General features: G+C 36.2%; 1 protein-coding gene across 13 annotated transcripts in view; it reads left to right on the top strand.

The window, feature by feature from the left end:
* Positions 1–16,071, top strand: part of RAD51B (RAD51 paralog B) — a 681,452-nt gene that overhangs the window by 39,462 nt on the left and 625,919 nt on the right. For 11 of the 13 annotated variants that reach the window (XM_082734027.1, XM_082734033.1, XM_082734032.1 and 8 more), the window contains exons 6-7: positions 4,871–4,990; positions 6,248–6,431. In XM_082734027.1, coding sequence (XP_082590153.1) covers positions 4,871–4,990; positions 6,248–6,431 — 304 coding nt within the window. Of the gene's footprint in view, positions 1–4,870; positions 4,991–6,247; positions 7,359–7,578; positions 9,969–16,071 lie in introns of those variants that run through there. The other 2 variants (XR_014312601.1, XM_082734037.1) reach the window with 2 other exon arrangements.

Below are 16,071 nucleotides of genomic sequence, written 5' to 3'. Positions count from 1 at the left end.
GGACTGAAACAAGAGATGGGGCCCTGGACTCTGGAAGGTGAGGGCTTGGGAGGTGGGATATAGGATTGGGAATTTAAGAGGTAGAAGTGGACAGTCCTGAGTTTTCATGAAATCAGAAAAGCTCTGAAAACTAGGAAGAAATATGTAGTTCCACAGGGGAGGAAGACATTAAATAATCACAAACATGAAAAATTGTAGCTATTAGAGCTCTGTGTACAAAGGAGAGATGTATGTTGTATTTTTCTGTGTGGAAACAGTGGCCAAGTTTGGATCTGAGGAGCTGCCTGTCACCTTTGAAGGTACCAGGTACCCCACAGCCAGTGCCCTCCAATCCCTAGCCAACTGTTCATAAGGTGTCAGTCTTTCTGAATCAGTGTATCAGAAGGGAGGCATGTAGTGTTAGTGGCTAGCCATGACTTTGGGTTATTAGGAAGGTTAATTGCCATTGTGGTCTTAGGACCATTTACCTATTTGCTTGTTGGCATGAATCCAGGATCTTTGATGTGAGGCAAACAATAGAGAGAGAGAGAGATGTTTTTTAGGATGGTTTCATGAGTTTGGGTAGGTTTCACCTTGGTCTAATTTTAGCTGCCTTATCATTTGTGAATCTAGGTGAATTAGTGGGAAGATCTTGAAGAGGTTCTAAGAAATGGAATTCATAAATACTTTAAAAAAAACTTTGGAATTATCTGGAATCTGTAAAGGACTAATAGATTCACACTGTTATATTTATATCACACTGTTGAACAAATACATACTGAATTAATAAACAGGAAAATATTACATATGTATAAGAAGCTTTGAGAAACCATAAACTTCTATTTCAGGACATGTATGATGCTATATTTCAACTAGAATTTTGGAAAACTTTTTTTTTTTTACATTAAGCATGTGTTTTATTTCAAGTTGTCATGTGGTCGCTAATGTAAAGCATTTAAATTTCCTTTTATACAAGAGCTGTGAAGTAACAGGGGGAACTAATAACAAAAACCTGGAACGAATCCAGTCTTCTCCACTTCAGTGAATGGTAATTCCATTCCTCCAGATGCTCATCCAATTAGTCAAGAAATTCCTTCAGCTTGTGAACTATACATTAAGTTCAGGTCTTTCTAATCAGCTGAGCTCTTCCCCAGGTCAAGTCACTATCATCTTTCTTATCTGGATTACTGTACTAGCTGGTCTTGTTTTGACCTGTGCCCCATGTACAGCCCCTTTTCCATCTGATAGTGATTCTGGAAAGAAAAAAAAAGTCAGATTGTCTCAGTTCTGCTTCCAGGTTTCTTAGTTCACTAAGTAATACCTAAACAAAATACCACAGTCCTAAGGATCTTACGTGATCCTGGCCCCTGGCTAACACTCTGACTTTATTTCCTTTTTAATTAATTAATTTTTTAGAAAGATTTTTATTTATTTATTTGAGAGAGAGCTAGAAGAAGCACATGCAGTGGGGAGGGGCAATGCAGAGGGAGAAACAGGCTCCCAGCTGAGCAGGGAGCCCTATGTGGGACTCGATCCCAGTACCCTGGCAGAGGCTTAACCCACTGAGCCACCCAGGCATCCTGACTTTATTTCCTTTTATTTGTTTCCTACGTTCCAGCTACATTAGCCTCCTTGTTTGTTATTCCTTGATTACCCCAGGCACTTCTTATATATAATTCTCTTTTCCTATTGTCTCTTCCACTGGATATCAAATGGTTCATTTTCTCATCTCTTTTAAACCATTGCTCAAATTCACCTCATTGAAGAGGCTTTCCCAGGCCACTTTACATAAAATAGCACTTGCTTCCATCTTTCACAATCTATTCCCTCATTCTGATTCATTTTTCTTTAGAGCACTTAGTACCTGATGTATAAAGTATATTTGTTTGTCTCTCTCAGTAGACTGTAAAAGTTCCATGAGGGAAGTTTTTTGTTGTTTTTGTTGTTCTTGTCCTTTGTCACATCCTTAGCACCTAGAATGGTGCCTGGCATAGAGTGGGTCCTCGATAAATATGTATTTAAAAAATATATTTATTTGAGAGAGAGAGTTAGTGAGAGGGGGAGGGAGAGAGAAGCTGAAGTAGACTCCACATTGAGCACAGAGCCTGATGTGGGGCTTGATCCCACAACTGGGAGATCATAACCAAGAGTTGGATGCCTAACCAACTGACCCACCCAGGCGTCCCTCAATAAATATGTTTTGAGTGAATAAATCTTCAGTGCATACTTGAAAAGAATACTATTTATGAAAAAGATGTCCACTAGATGGCACTGCTTTCAAACTTTATGTAAAAGTGAGGCTCTCTTCTGTTGTTACTCCAGCCAGGAAAGATCTTTGTGATGAAGATTGTCACAAGAAATTGCTATAATTAGTGTGAGGCATATAGATACTACATGTGTATTTGGTTTATGATTTATATATATTTTTAGATGTTTTTTCTAAAACAAAATACTTGGAGAAACTGATTATAGAAAGCATATTGGTATATAAATAACCATTTGATACAGTTATTTTGCCTGGCAACTGTGAATAAAGTCACTTTGTGTTCATACATTGACCACCTTCCTTCTGAGGGGACTTAATGGAATGAGAGAGCAGTAATAAGTTCCAGAGCTTTTTACCACTCAAGGCACCAGTGGAAATTCAGCCTAGTGTTGAAGGCAGAAAATTATTATTCTGTCATTTGTTCAGTTGTTGTTGCCAATGAGTTAGGTACTCACTGATTGAGGTAAGTACTCAGTACCTAATCAACCGGGCATCCAATTTTGAAAAACTTCCATGTTTCTGGCTGATGTGGCCACACCTATCTTATTAAAATCAGTGAGTCCCAAGCATCAGAGTTTTTAGCTGACTTCCCTGACCAGCTCCAAACTCAGCAAATAGTTGTCCTAATCAAGAAATTTACACATTTTCCTCCAATCCTTAAAATGTGCCTGTCCTGCCCATGCCAGTGTCATCTCATTTTTTTCCTGCTTTCATCGCTTACCTCATTTCCTCTGCTATTCCACCCTGTGTCTCTCTCTCATGCACTTCCTCTGAATGCTCACTTGATCCATTTTGTTCTCAGTCTTTACACATTTTTTGGTAATTTTTCCTTTTCCTGTTCAACCTATTGATGCCTTTCCCCGCCCCCAATTGTTCAAAATATACTTTAAAAATATTATTGACCAGTTTTCTCTTTCTATTTTAGATTTTTCTTTTTCATTTCTGATTATAATATATGTGAGGAATTTATTTTGTTAATCTTTTTAGCGTTCTCAGCCTCTTCTTGGGACTCATTAACTATCTAGAAATGAAAACACTATTCTTTGTACTTTTGTGTCTTTATTTATTTATTATTTTTTAAAAAAGGTTTTATTTATTTATTTGACAGACAGAGATCACAAGTAGGCAGAGAGGCAGGCAGAGAATGAGAAGGAAGCAGGCTCCCTGCCAAGCAGAGAGCCCAATGTGGCGCTCAATCCCAGGACCCTGGGGTCATGACCTGAGCCAAAGGCAGAGGCTTTAACCTACTGAGCCACCCAGGTGCCCCTGTACTTTTGCGTGTTTAAATGGAACATAAAGTATAGGGTGATTTTTGTGTTTATAGGCCTTCCTCCCAGTCATCCTTAGATGGTTAAGTATCAGGCTGGATAAAGTATCATTTTAAATAGGAGGCAGTTATACTCAAAGATTTATACTTTTTTATATTTTTAACAGAAACATTTGAAGTTTCTAGTACTGAGCTCCATGTCTTAAGCTGTTAATGATGATACTTGCATCTGTTTGGCCTTGTCACTCTCCTACACTTGGCCTACCCCATGTATTAGAGCTGGCTTTGAGTTCAGAATGTAGAAAATCCTTTTTTATCCACTAAAGAAATATTAGACAACATTTATTTGTTTAGAAGATAATTCCCTGGGGAGGGGTGAGGTAACAGATGGTGGAGGAGTAGGGACCTAAAGATCATCTAGTCCCAGGAATTCAGCTAGGGAGTTATCAAACCATTCTGAGCACCTACAAACTCAATAGGAGATTGAGGAAAAGAATAGCAGCAATTCTATGAACGGAAAATAATGTCCTGTTTACAAAGAAGTTATTAGATAGCATTTGTTTTGTATATATTACATTTTAATTTAGAAAGCACGTTTTTCTGTTCTTTTTTTTTTTTTTTTAAGGTTTTATTTATTTATTTGACAGAGAGAAATCACAAGTACACTGAGAGGCAGGCAGAGAGAGAGAGAGAGAGAGAGAAGGAAGCAGGCTCCCTGCTGAGCAGAGAGCCCGATGCGGGACTCGATCCCAGGACCCTGAGATCATGACCTGAGCCGAAGGCAGCGGCTTAACCCACTGAGCCACCCAGGCGCCCCTTTTTTGTTTTTTTTGTTTTGTTTTTTTTTAAGGTTTTATTTATTTATTTGACAGAGAGAAATCACAAGTACATTGAGAGGCAGGCAGAGAGAGAGAGAGAGAAGGAAGCAACGTTTTTCTGTTCTGAGACATGGAGACTTAATGATCTTTGATAGTTAGAATGATAATATTATATATTTGTTCAAATATATTTCTTTCATTCGGGATGAAATAACTTTCTTATTTACTAAACATATCTTACAGCTGCTAGTCAAATTATCACTTATTAAAAAGCATATCTATTCCTAGAAAGATAACCCTCAGATACATTGTTGCTTACTTGATCTTAAATGAGATCTGAGAGCCCTTGCTGGTCTCATGCTCTGGCTGCTGACCTCTTTTAGTGCTTATAAAGGAAGGTTTATTTTGCTTATACCTCCTCTATTTTTGTTCCAGTGTTATAGTTTATGAGTTTCCTAAGTAAAATTCATTAGAAGTTCAGCATTATGGCCTTAAATATCATTAGTTATTTTCACTTGTGTTATTTTTTCTCCCATACAGACTGGTTGAGATAGCAGAATCTCGTTTCCCCAGATATTTTGACACTGAAGAAAAATTGCTTTTGACAAGCAGTAAGGTTCATCTTTATCGGGAACTCAGCTGTGATGAAGTTCTACAAAGGTATGCTGCTTTAGATTTTGGTATTTTAGTAATACTTTGAAGATTTATTTTTTGTTTTTTATGTTTTCAGCTGAGTGAAAAAAGTTTCTACATAGGTATTAGGGTTATGGGAAATAATTATTTCAGAGTTCTTTATTTGCTACATCCTATTGGATGAAATTTGTTTTTAAAAATGAAAACATACTGAGTGAGTTTTAGATTTAATTTTTTTTAAAAGATTTTATTTATTTATTTGAGAGAGAGAGAGAATGAGAGAGAGAGAGAGAGAGAGAGCATGAGAAGGGGGAGGGTCAGAGGGAGAAGCAGACTCCCACCAAGCAGGGAGCCTGATGCAGGACTCAATCCTGAGACTCCAAGATCATGACCTGAGCTGAAGGCAGTCGCTTAACCAACTGAGCCACCCAGGCGCCCCTAGATTGAATTATTTAAGGGGTGTATTATTATCTATTTTCCATTAACAGGTTACCCCCCAAATTCAACAGCTTAAAACAGCAAACATGTATTATCTTACATAGTAGCAGAGGCTTAGGTATCTGGGAGTGGTTTAGTTGAGTGTTTCTGGCTTGGGGTTGCAGAAGAGGTTGCAGTCAAGCTGTTGGTCAGGGTTGTGGTCATCTCAAGCCTCAAACGGGGCTGGAGAATCTTGGAGAATTCCAGGGTCACTTGTGTAGTTGGCTGGAAGGCCTCCCTTCCTTGCTGGCTGTTGGCCAGAGTCCTCTGTTCTTCACCATGTGGGCCTCTGCATCAGGCTGTTAATAGCATGGCAACCTGTCTCCCTGAGACAGAGTGATCTGAGAGAGGGGGCAAGGGAGAGAGAGCCCAAGATGGCAGGCATAGTCTTTGGTAACTTACTCTTAGAAGTGACATATCATCATTTTGTCATATACTGTTGGTTATATAGACCAACCCTGGTAAATGTGGGAGGGGGCTGCACAAGGCTGTCAGTACAAGGTGGGAGTAAATGGGGACCATTTTGGAATTGGGCTAGGGAAAGCAGTTTCATCCTAAAATTAGCAGTATCATAGGAGAACCAGAGAATGAAATTAAATGAAAACATTTTGGTGCATTTTCAAAAAGAGTGCTGTATGTATAGAAGGGCAGGACATAAGTTATGATTATTGAATACTAGCAATCATTACTGTAACTTAGGGAAGAACAATTTGTTATCATTGTTTTTAAGTTGGTTAATCTTTGCAATACCCTGTTTTATATTATATCTTAAATTTATCTACTGTTTTGCAAATTCTGCTTTTCTAGGATTGAATCTTTGGAAGAAGAAATTATTTCAAAGGGAGTTAAACTTGTAATTATTGACTCTATTGCTTCTGTGGTAAGAAAGGAGTTTGATACACAACTTCAAGGCAACCTGAGAGAAAGAAACAAGTTCTTGGCAAGAGAAGCATCCTCCTTGAAGTATTTGGCTGAGGAATTTTCAATCCCGGTAAGTTTTTTCTTTTTCTCTCTTTTTCCCTTGTCCTTTGTTTTCTTTTATGTCAAGTTCACTGACTTATAATATCAGCTAATATAAATAGAAGAAAATGTAAAACAGATGATGTGTTAAAGGTAGCATGGTCTAATTGCTATAGTAAACTTCACCATCTTCTTAAATTCATTCATCTGTTGAGATTATATTTTTCACAGTTGGAGTCCGAAGCAGAATTAAATGTTGTTTGTAAAAGTTCCTGTATAGCCAGTCAGTACTTTTCTCCATCTCATTGTTGATTCTTTATGTACATTTTGAATTACTTTTGTCACATCGAGGTAAATATTAACTATTAAAACTATATGAAATTGCCTATGTCTATTTCTGTAGTTTCTTCTATGGCAGTATTTGTCAGTTTTATAAATATTTTTGATTTAGATATTATGCTATTATGGTCGGTACTGTCTTGTACTCTGTAGGATTTGGTTTGCTCCAAATGGCCAGAGGTTGACTATCACATGTTATATTGGGGGTGATAGTAATGGAAGTGTCAGTAAGGGGATCTTGGACGATGACTGTTGACCCCACTTTTCATAGTGGGGACTGTGATGAGTAAATCTGAAGATGCAGGTATCTTGCAAATGTTTGTAGTGGGTAAGCTACAAGGTTTAAGTGCAGACTGAAGACTTTCCCAGTAGCAGTGTGTAGGAGAGTTCTGCTTATTCTGCAGCCTCAACAGCATTTTGTATTGTCAGGCTTTTCAATTTCAGCCAGACATCATCTCAACAGAAGACAAGAAAATTCCTTAAACCGAGATAAGATTTAGTTATGATTTTATAATTTTTAGATTCGTGTTTTGGAAAATTAAAAGATTGGATCTTTGTAATGTGTACCAAGATGGTAAACTACCACACAGCCTTTGTGATTTATAAGCCCAAGCAAGAAGTCAAGGAGGAGGGGCGCCTGGGTGACTCAGTGGGTTAAGCCTCTGCCTTCGGCTTGGGTCATGATCTCAGGGTCCTGGGATCGAGCCCCGCATCGGGCTCTCTGCTCAGCAGGGAGCCTGCTTCCCTCTCTCTCTCTCTCTCTGCCTGCCTCTCTGCCTACTTGTGATCTCTCTCTGTCAAATAAATAAATAAAATCTTAAAAAAAAAAAAAAAAGAAGTCAAGGAGGAAAATGTGGCATATAAAAAGTTCTACATTTCTTAATGGCTTCTTAATTCATATTTTGGATTATATGATGTAATTGCTGGTGAAGTCAAGGGCTGTAAAGTTTATCCCCGATGACACTCATCTTTTAAATTTTATTGTAGTTGGTTAAAATGATAAATCCAAATCCATGTTTTCCCTGGCCAAGGGAATTAGAAAAATATTTTGTAGGGTTACTTGATTGTTTGGAAAATATAAGTATGTATACTTATTTTATTAATTCATGCTGGTTGTTGACTTAATCCTATGTAAAATGTAAAAATGCACTTTTTAAAAGTTGTATTTGTTTGCTTTTAAAAAGTAGTTGTAGGCTAATATTTTTCAGTTTTTTTCTGAGGTAATTTATTTTCCTGAGTGAGAAAAGGGCTCTGCTTTTCTTTGTTTTTATTAGTGCCCTCTGAAAGATTAGGTACTTATTTCCATATCTCTCTGTTTTTGCCTTTGTTTTTCTCTTTAGAGATAAAAGTACAGATGTAATATGCACTTCTGTAACACAAGATAGTAGTGGTTTTTGTGAAAATTAGTATTAGTTTTAGAAGGATTTTGAAAAATAATTCCTTTGGGAAGTGTGGGAATTTTGTAGCCTAATTCCCACATTTAAATGAAAAATCATGAACTTCTAAGTTTTTAAGCTGTGCTTTGAATAGGTGACTAGACATGGACTAACTAGCTGAAAATAATATGTCGTGATGTAATTTATTATCCCTTTCAAAATCGCAGACCATGTGCCTCTTTATAGTTTCTCAAACATTCCAACAAACTTTCCTGCTTCAAAAGTGTTATTTCTCAGTCTGAAATATTTACCCTCTAAATATCAATATGATTTCTTCTTTCCTGTCATCTTATTAATGAGGACTTTCCTGACCATGTAAGTATTAACCACATTCCCTGCCTCCCCATCTCCCTGTATGCTTTGTTTCTTCATTGCACTTTCACCCTCTAGCATGTTATATATTTATGTTGATTGTCTCCTCCACCCCACAGAGTGGTCACAAGGACTGTCTACTTTCTTCACTACTTTATTCTCAGCAGCAGAAACAGTGCTTAACACAGAGTAGGTACTCAGTAAATATTTTCAAATGTATGAATTGCAGATACTGCTTTTTTCCTTGGACTTCAGTTAGTCTTCTATATATTGGCACTGTACTTAAGTTTTTAATATTTTCTCTTACCTTTATTTTGATCCTATCTTTAATATTGTTTATTATTTCTAATAGTAATAATATACAATATTAGGTAGCAGAATGTCTTATCATATAGGAGCTGTACTCAGATTACACTGGCATCTTACAGGAAGAAAAAGAGTTCTTAAGATTCTTAAGCTTGGGAACGTCTTTAGAGATCGATATAGTGTCACAAAGCCAGGAAGTAGACAAGATTCTACTTCAGTTTAGTAGAACTATGGTAGATGAATGTCTGATGGCCTCTGAGGAGTAGGCAGGAAGCTAAGCATTCTAGTCTGCCCTCTTGCTGTGAATCTGAGATGGTGGATTGGGTCAGGACCATGCCTGGGACTTTGACACTCTGGATATCATTTCATTCAAATAAGACCAAAGAGTAAAATCACCTTAGGTGATGGGATGAGTACTTAACTGAATTTTAAAATTCCTTTTCAGTGAACATGCAATACTTTTAGTAATGGGGAAAAGCTTAAAAGTGTAATCTATACTTAATTTTGATTGCCACATTACATATGCTTGTATATGTTTTTATGCAAGGATGCCTGCATGCATGAAGATTTCAATATTCTCTCTTTGTGATTGATTAAATAGACAAACTCTTAGCAAATTAAATCCAGAAAGTCAGAAGACCTGAAAAACGTAGCCAGCTTGATCTAATTGACATTTACAAAATGTTCCACTCACTTTTTGCAGAAAATGCATTTCTCTCAAGTACACATGAGATATTCACCAAGATAGACAGTATTCTGGGCCATAAAATAAAACTCAATAGATTTAAAAGGTTGAAATGATACAATGTATGTTTTTTGACCCACAGAAAGAATTAAATTAGAAATCAGTAATACATGTCTGTAAAAATCCCCAAATATTTGGTAATTAAGCAGAACACTTCTAAATAACCTATGTGTTGAAGAGCAAATCACAAGAGAACTTAGAAAATATTTTCAAGTAAATCAAAATGGAAATAAAACATATCAGAATTTATGAAATGCAGCTAATCAGTACTTACAGGGAAATTTATACAGTTAAATGCTTATGTGAGAAAGAAAGATTACAAATCAATAATCTGAGCTTGTAATAACTAGAAAAAGAACAAATTAAACCCAACATAAATGGAAGGAAGGAAATCATAAAGAGCAGAAATCAATGTAATTGAAAACAAAAACAATGGAGAACAAAAATCAGTGAAGTAAAATGCTAGTTCTTTGAGAAGACCAATAAAATTAATAAGACTTTACTCAATCTGACCAGGAGAAAAATAAAAAACAAATTAGTAATATCAGGAATGAAAGGGGGGATATCCTTATAGGTCCTATAGACATTAAGTGATATTAAGAGAATGTTATAAATAGCTTTATTCCATTAAGTTTGATAGCTGAGATGAAATGAACAAATGCTTTGAAAGACACAGAATACTTACTGAGAAAGAAATAGATAACTTAAATCATCCTATATCTGTTAAAAAATTGAATTTGTAGTTAAAAATCTCACAAAGAAAACCCTAGGTCCAAATGGTTTTACTGGTAATATCCACCAAACATTTAAAGGAGAAATACCAATTCCATACAAGCCTCTCAGAAAATTTGCAAGAAAACTACAGATCAATGTCCATTATAAAAATGAACACAGACATCCTTAACAAATATTAGCAAATTAAATCCAGCAATAAATAAGAAGGGACTGAGTGGAGCTTATTTCAGGAATGCAAGGTAGATTTTGAATGCAACATTAAAATATAAAATCCATCACATCAACATATTAATAAAAAATCATCTCCGTAGATGCAGGAAAGAAAACCAGTCAACAAAATTCATCAGCTGTTCATGATGAAAACTCTCAACAAAGCAGAAGTAGAAAACTTTCTCCACTTGATAAAGGGCATTTACAAAAACTTTCAACTAACATCATACTTAACTTATTCTTAGTGGTAAAATACTATCCTTCTTCTCAAGATTGGGAACAAGGATAAGATAGCCCAGTCTTACCATTTCTAATCAGCAGTGTGCTGTAGATACTAGCCAACACAATATGGCAAGAAAAATAATTGAAGTACATTCAGATTAGGAAAGAAGAAATAAGACTGTCTTATTCATAGATCATATAATTTTAGTAGAAAACCCAAAGATTCTACACAAAAAAAGAAAGCTACTAGATCTAACAAGTGATTTTGCGGGATATGGGTTATACAGAAATCACTTGTTTTTTATATGCTAGTAATGAACAATTGGAAATGGAAATTGAAAACCTGTAACTTTTTTTTTTTTTTAAAGATTTTATTTGTTTATTTGACAGACAGAGATCACAAGTAGGCAGAGGGGCAGGCAGAGAGAGAGAGAGGGAACCAGGCTCCCCGCCAAGCAGAGAGCCTGACGTGGGACTCGATCTCAGGACCCTGAGATCATGACCTGAGCCGAAGGCAGCGGCTTAACCCACTGAGCCACCCAGGCGCCCCGAAAACCTGTAACTTTTTATGAGAGCACCAAGAACATGAAATACTTAGTGAAAATATGACAAAATATATGTAATATTTTAATGCTGAAAAGTAAAGAACATTCAGGAGAGAAATCAAAGAAGACCTAGATAAATGAAAACATATCATGCTTATGGATTGAAGATTCAATACTGTCAAGATGTCATTTCTTTCCAAATGACTGTTTTTAACACACATCCCAATCAAAATCCCAATAGGCTTTCTGGTAGAAATCAACAAGTCGACTGAAATTTATGTGGAAGAGCAGAAGATTGAGAATAGCCAAAACAATTTATAAAAAGAGGAATATAGAGGACTTCCACTATCTGAATTCAAGACTTATTATAAAGCCACAGTAAATAAGACAGTGTTATATTGGTGATAGGGTAGATTCCTAGATCAGTGGAAAAGAATAGAGAGTCCAGAAAATAAGTAGATTATAGTCTGTTAATTTTGAACATTGAAGGTAAGGTAATAATGGAAAAGGGATAGTTTTTTAACAAGCGGTGCTGGAACAATTGGATATCTGTTTGTAAAAAAACAAAACTTGACTAATTCTTCACACCATTACATAAACCTAATTCCAAATGGATCATCCACTGTAACATAAAACCTAAAACTACGAAACTTCTAGAAGAAAACACAGGAGAAAAATCTTTGTCACTTTGAGCAAGGCAAAGATTTCTTAGTGATAAAAAAACATGAACTGTAAAGTATCTGAACACTTCTACCCTCTGCAGATATTCTTTTTTTTTTTTTTTAAAGATTTTATTTACTTATTTGACAGAGATCACAAGTAGGCAGAGAGAGAAGGGGAAGCAGGCTCCCGGCCAAGCAGAGAGCCCAATGTGGGACTTGATCCCAGCACCCTGGGATCATAACCTGAGCCAAAGGCAGAGGCTTAACTCACTGAGCCACCTAGGTGCCGCCTCTGCAGATATTCTTAAGAAAATGAAGAGACAAGCCACAGACTGGCAAGTGAATATTTGTATAACTTATATGTTAAAGGACTGGTAGCTAGAAATACAAAGAACTATGAAAACTCAGTAATAGTCTAATTTTTTAAATGGGCAAAAGATGAGCAGTCAAATGCTCAACCACTGAGCTATATCCCTTGGGCAAAAGATGTGAATAAACACTTCAAAGAAGATATACAAATGGCACATAAGCACATGGAAAGATGCTTAATCATTAGTTCTTAGGGAAATGCAAATTAAAGTCATAATGAAATACTGCTATACACCTATTAGAATGGTTCAAAAACCAAATCTAAAACCCTGACTTTGCCGGATGCTGATGAGGGTGGGGAGCATCTCTGACTCTCATCCATGCTGATGGAAACGCTAAATGGTGTAGCCAGTTTGGAAGGCACTTTGGCAGTTTTTTAAAAGTTAAACATTTTAATTATGGGACCCAGCAGTCTTTTTCCTAGGTCGTCTTCTTTTTTTTTTTAATGCAAAGAAATTATGTTCCTGCAAAAATCTTCATGGAAACGTTTTTAGTACCTTTATTCACTATAGTCAAAGACTACAAACAACAAATATTTATCAGCTGGCGAATGGATAAATTCATATTCAAGTAATGGAATATTCATATAGCAGAATACCACTTAGCAATAAAAACGAACAGACTGCTAATATAAACAAAAAGGATGAGTCTCAAAAGCACTGTATTAAAGGAAAGAAGCCAGACTCAAATGGGTACATTTTATGTGATTTGTTTTATGACATTCTGCGAAGGACAAAGCTATGGAAGTGAGAATCAGGTTTGTGGTTTCAGTGGCTCTGAATGGGAAGGTGAGATTGATTGTGAGTGGGTATGAGGAAACTTTTTGGCATGATGGGAATGGTCAGTATCTTTTTTTTTTTTTTTAAAGATTTTATTTATTTATTTGATAGAGATCACAAGTAGGCAGAGAGGCAGGCAGAGAGAGAGGAGGAAGCAGGCTTCCCACTGAGCAGAGAGCCCGATGTAGGGCTCGATCCCAGGACCCTGGGATCATGACCTGAGCCGAAGGCAGAGGCTTTAACCCACTGAGCCACTCAGGCGCCCTGGAATGGTCAATATCTTGATTGTGGTGTGGCTATATGAATTAAGTTTGTTGAAACTCAGAACTGTACACCCAAACAGGGCGTGTTTTTAAAATTACGTGTTAATTTTTCCTTAAGGAACAGAAACAAAAAGCAAATGAAGCATTTATGCCAGAGGATTTCTTATGATTCAGAACTTGCTTCTCTGATATTAAGTTTCTGTTACCTCAAGGAAAAGAGAATTAATTACTAAGTGTGTTTAATCACTTTTTTAAAAGTTTATTTCATTTATTTATTTATTTATTTATTTATTTATTTATTTTAAGTTTATTTCAGTAGTTCAAGCTTTGGCCTAACAGCCTTCTTTTTTTTAAAAAAATTGCTGTTGTCTTCAGCATTTAAGGGACAATATCAAGTTGTTGAAGTTTTATTTCATGTTTTATTATTCTAGCTTCAAAATCAGTTTCATAGATTTTTTTCCAGTTGACTTATAGGAGCAAGTTGCTGAAGACTTATAGGTAAGAAACATAATCCAACCGATCCTTAGTCTCTGCTAATTCTTCTTTCTGAAACATGTCTTCCTTTTCTTTTTTTTTAAACTATTATCTTTGTCTATAAAGTTAATCATATTTGGACAGTTTGTGAATACTGCCAGCACATTAAACAACTGCCGGAAATATAGTAATCCTTAAATGGAAATGTGGAGGCAAATTTCTAAAAAGCTGAAATGTCTCAATTTGAGTTAAGATAGTTTTAACCCCAAAAATTAAATCAGTAACTTGTAATTTAAATTCATGACTTCTTTCTGGAGATTATTTACTTATAGGCATGTTAAGGAGAAACATCGTCCCTCAGGGTTGAAGAAAAACTGATCTCTCAAGGGCTTCTTTTGTTCTTTCTTCATTCGTGTTGTATAACAAGATCTTATGATCCCAACTGAGAGTTAGATCTAGATACTTTATGAGTTTTGTGGAAAGTCACAAAAAGAAGCTCTCTGGAGTAGAATATACTCCATATACTATATATAGAATATACTCTTTACTAACTTTTTTCTTTTTTAATGGGATGAAGAAGATACTGTATATAGCTGTAAAATACTAAATTTTAGGGACTTTTAAGGCTCCCAAAGATGTTGAAGCTCTGACATTTGGTGGCATTGGTGACTTGGTCCTCTTTCAAAGTTTTGAGATGTTCAGGTGGTAACTTAGGAGAATATCCAGAGCATGTGTGGGCTACAGAAGACCAAGGCAGGGCCATTTACTCTCTGACATTTTGTTATACTAACATGTTTTTAAAGCTTCTTACGACTGATCACACTAAGGACTTAGCTTTCTCTTTTATGTTGTTTGTGAAATATTTGATTGATTTCACATATTTGGGACACTAATAAAGTATATCATTATATTTTAAGCTTTAGTTCATGTTCTTGTCTTATTTTTTGTTTGTTTATTTATTTTTTAAGAGAGGGAGAGGGTGGGAGGGGCAGAAGAACAGGGAGAGAGACAATCCTAAAACCAGGCTCCATGCCCAGCAGGGAGTCTCATGGCTGGATCTCACAACCCTGAGATAATGACCTGAGACAAAATCAAGAGTCTGATAACTGGCTGAGCCACCCAGGTGCCCCTCATGTTCCTGTCTTTTTTTTTTTAAAGATTTTATTTATTTGACAGAGAGAGATCACAAGTAGGCAGAGAGGCAAGCAGAGAGAGAGAGGGGGGAGGAAGCAGGCTTCCTGCTGAGCAGAGAGCCAGATGTGGGACTCGATCCCAGGACCCTGAGATCATGACCTGAGAGCCGAAGGCAGAGGCTTTAATCCATTGAGCCACCCAGGTGCCCCTCATGTTCCTGTCTTAAAACAAAATGGTAGATACAAGTTTTCAATAGACACATGGTCTATTTTTACTACTTATTTGAAATGTTTCCATAATTATTTAATTTCTTGGCATTTCATAGACTTCATGATTCCTCTAAAAGTTTAGGTAATAGGGAATAACACTCACATTCATCCCCTTGCTATTACTGGGATGCCTTAATCCTGTGCACATGTTAGATGTATTTGACTAGATCCATTTATTTCATTGTCTACATAAGAAGACTAGTTGCTTCAATGTGGATGGACTTAGAGCCTTGAAAAGGGGTAAACTTGTACTATGCTAAGTGTAGTCAAATTAGGAAGCATTTATTTCATAATATGGCCAACCTAGGAAAACCAGTATTGAAAAAACACGTAGTGTCCATAAGCCTGGTGTATCTAATTTATTGATATTGTTATAAGAGACATAAACAATTGCTCAGAGAATATGCAGTAGAGACAAGTCTGATGGAAACACCAAGTTGGATTTTTGCTGCCAATTACACTGCTGCAAATTCCAACAACCACCACACTGTGGTGCAGTCCTATATTCTAGCCCTTTTCCTCTAACAAGAAACAGCTCATTAACACCATTTCAGCAAATTTATATTCATTTATTTCATCTTATGTCTCCGGTTCATTTACATTTCAAGTCTTATCTCTACTTGCTGAAAGGAAAGCACTCTCTTCTTCACTGATACCCAAAGTGGTGTTTTCATATGGTGGACTTAAGATGATACACTGAGGTATTGTAATAAAACACTGGAAACATCCATATTTACTTTTTATCTCTAAAACTTTTATTTTATATATGTTTTTAAATGTATATAAAGCATTAGGACAGTAGAGTTCTATATGCCTTAATAAAGACACATGAGGGGTAAATTTTGTTTGATGCATGGTCACTAGTGGCAGC

This window comes from Mustela nivalis (assembly GCF_964662115.1).
Source record: "Mustela nivalis genome assembly, chromosome: 6".
NCBI classification, from domain to species: Eukaryota; Metazoa; Chordata; class Mammalia; order Carnivora; family Mustelidae; genus Mustela; species Mustela nivalis.
The sequence above is the reverse complement of the archived record's forward strand: the minus strand, read 5'-3'. Positions and strand labels throughout refer to the sequence as shown.